The sequence below is a fragment of the Tilletiaria anomala genome (genome assembly GCF_000711695.1).
Source record: "Tilletiaria anomala UBC 951 chromosome Unknown K437scaffold_271, whole genome shotgun sequence".
Lineage (NCBI taxonomy): Eukaryota > Fungi > Basidiomycota > Exobasidiomycetes > Georgefischeriales > Tilletiariaceae > Tilletiaria > Tilletiaria anomala.
In genome coordinates, this window is record NW_013546751.1 from 1 (window position 1) to 1349 (window position 1349).

At 52.0% G+C, this 1349-nt stretch overlaps 1 protein-coding gene across 1 annotated transcript; it reads left to right on the forward strand.

The window, feature by feature from the left end:
- Positions 1-524, forward strand: K437DRAFT_260435 (uncharacterized protein). Its single transcript, XM_013384248.1, has one exon. The coding sequence runs from the start codon at positions 51-53 to the stop codon at positions 414-416; it is 366 nt and encodes a 121-aa protein (XP_013239702.1). The 5' UTR covers positions 1-50; the 3' UTR covers positions 417-524.
- Positions 525-1349: the final 825 nt, after the last annotated feature.

Sequence of the window (1349 nt, forward strand, 5' to 3'; positions counted from 1 at the left end):
GGGTTGTTTTGCTGATCTTTGTCCTTACCGGGGATTCTCCTCCGCTGTAGATGCTGAAGCTGACCGAACCGGGCTTCGATTCGAATGGGATTGCTTCTTCGAAGCGCTTCCGGGGCACTTCGGACTACGTTGCCCATTCCCTTCCCCTTCGCTTGCTGGACTCTCGGAACCGCTCACAGCCGTACGTTCACCACTATGATCAGAAGCTTTTCTTTCCCATCGACGGCGCTCACATTCATCGCGTGCATCTTGGCCTGCCGCTGATGGCTGCGCTTTGCCTCCTCAGCGAACTTGCGCTTGTATCCTTTCTGAGACTGCTCTGGCGGGACGTACTCTGCTTTTCTTATTTTTGCCGGAAGACCTTGCCGCCTCAGATGGAATACAAAAACAGACCGGCAAAGGGTTATTACAGATAAGACGTGTTGGTCGGCATGATAGTGGTGGTGGAACAGCACTCGCTGCAATGAACAGCTTCACCTTCGCGTGCAAGGCGAGCACCTTGTGGTACATGCACCTCTTCGAGGCGTGCGATGCTTTTGCCCATCGTCAGAGATGCTAATCTTTCGCAGGTCGCCGGCGCAAAGACTAAATTGTCATTTTATTTTTAGGCACAACATGCCTGCACGATACCCATCTTACTTCAGAGTGGAAGGGTGAGCAATGAACGGCTGAGTGGTTTAAAGTGCGGTCCTTACAATGTACTATTACTGGATTTGCGAGGAGCAATGTCAGAGTATCGACATGAAGGTGGGTTTAAGGAGACTCTCTAATCTTCATGCACGAGAATACAAAAGCGTAGGAGCGTTGGGTCGTCGAAGATGGCTTGATTTCAAGTAGGCAGATGCTTGAGGAGGGCTGCCCTTATAAGGGCTGGACATGGTCAATCCTCATAAAGCAATAGTTTGTTCCGCCCAGCTCCCCTTGGTGGCGCGGCCATTCACGAACGCGGTTGGAACCACGGCTCGAGGGAAAGTAACCAAGCGTCGGCGGGCGTACTACTGGCTATCGATCCGCATCGTGGTCGTAGGCAATATTCCCTCAATCTAGGTCTCCAAATTATCGACCACATTCTGCGGCGGTTGCGCTTTCAATGCGTTTTACTTGCTTTCAAACGCTTCTCGGCTCAATGCTTTCTCGTCTTAATTCAATTGGTCGTAGTCGCTATCGCTTAGACCTTCCGTTGAATACCATTTACCTTCGACCATATAGAGATCTGGCCTTCCGGACGCCTGCTGGGGAGTAATTGGATGTTCCAGCACGGCTGCTGCGCGGTCATTCGTACAGCTAGAGCCTTGAGTCGGGCAATGCGCATGCACCAACTCTGCAGCGTTGAGCTGATGCCGGAGAGG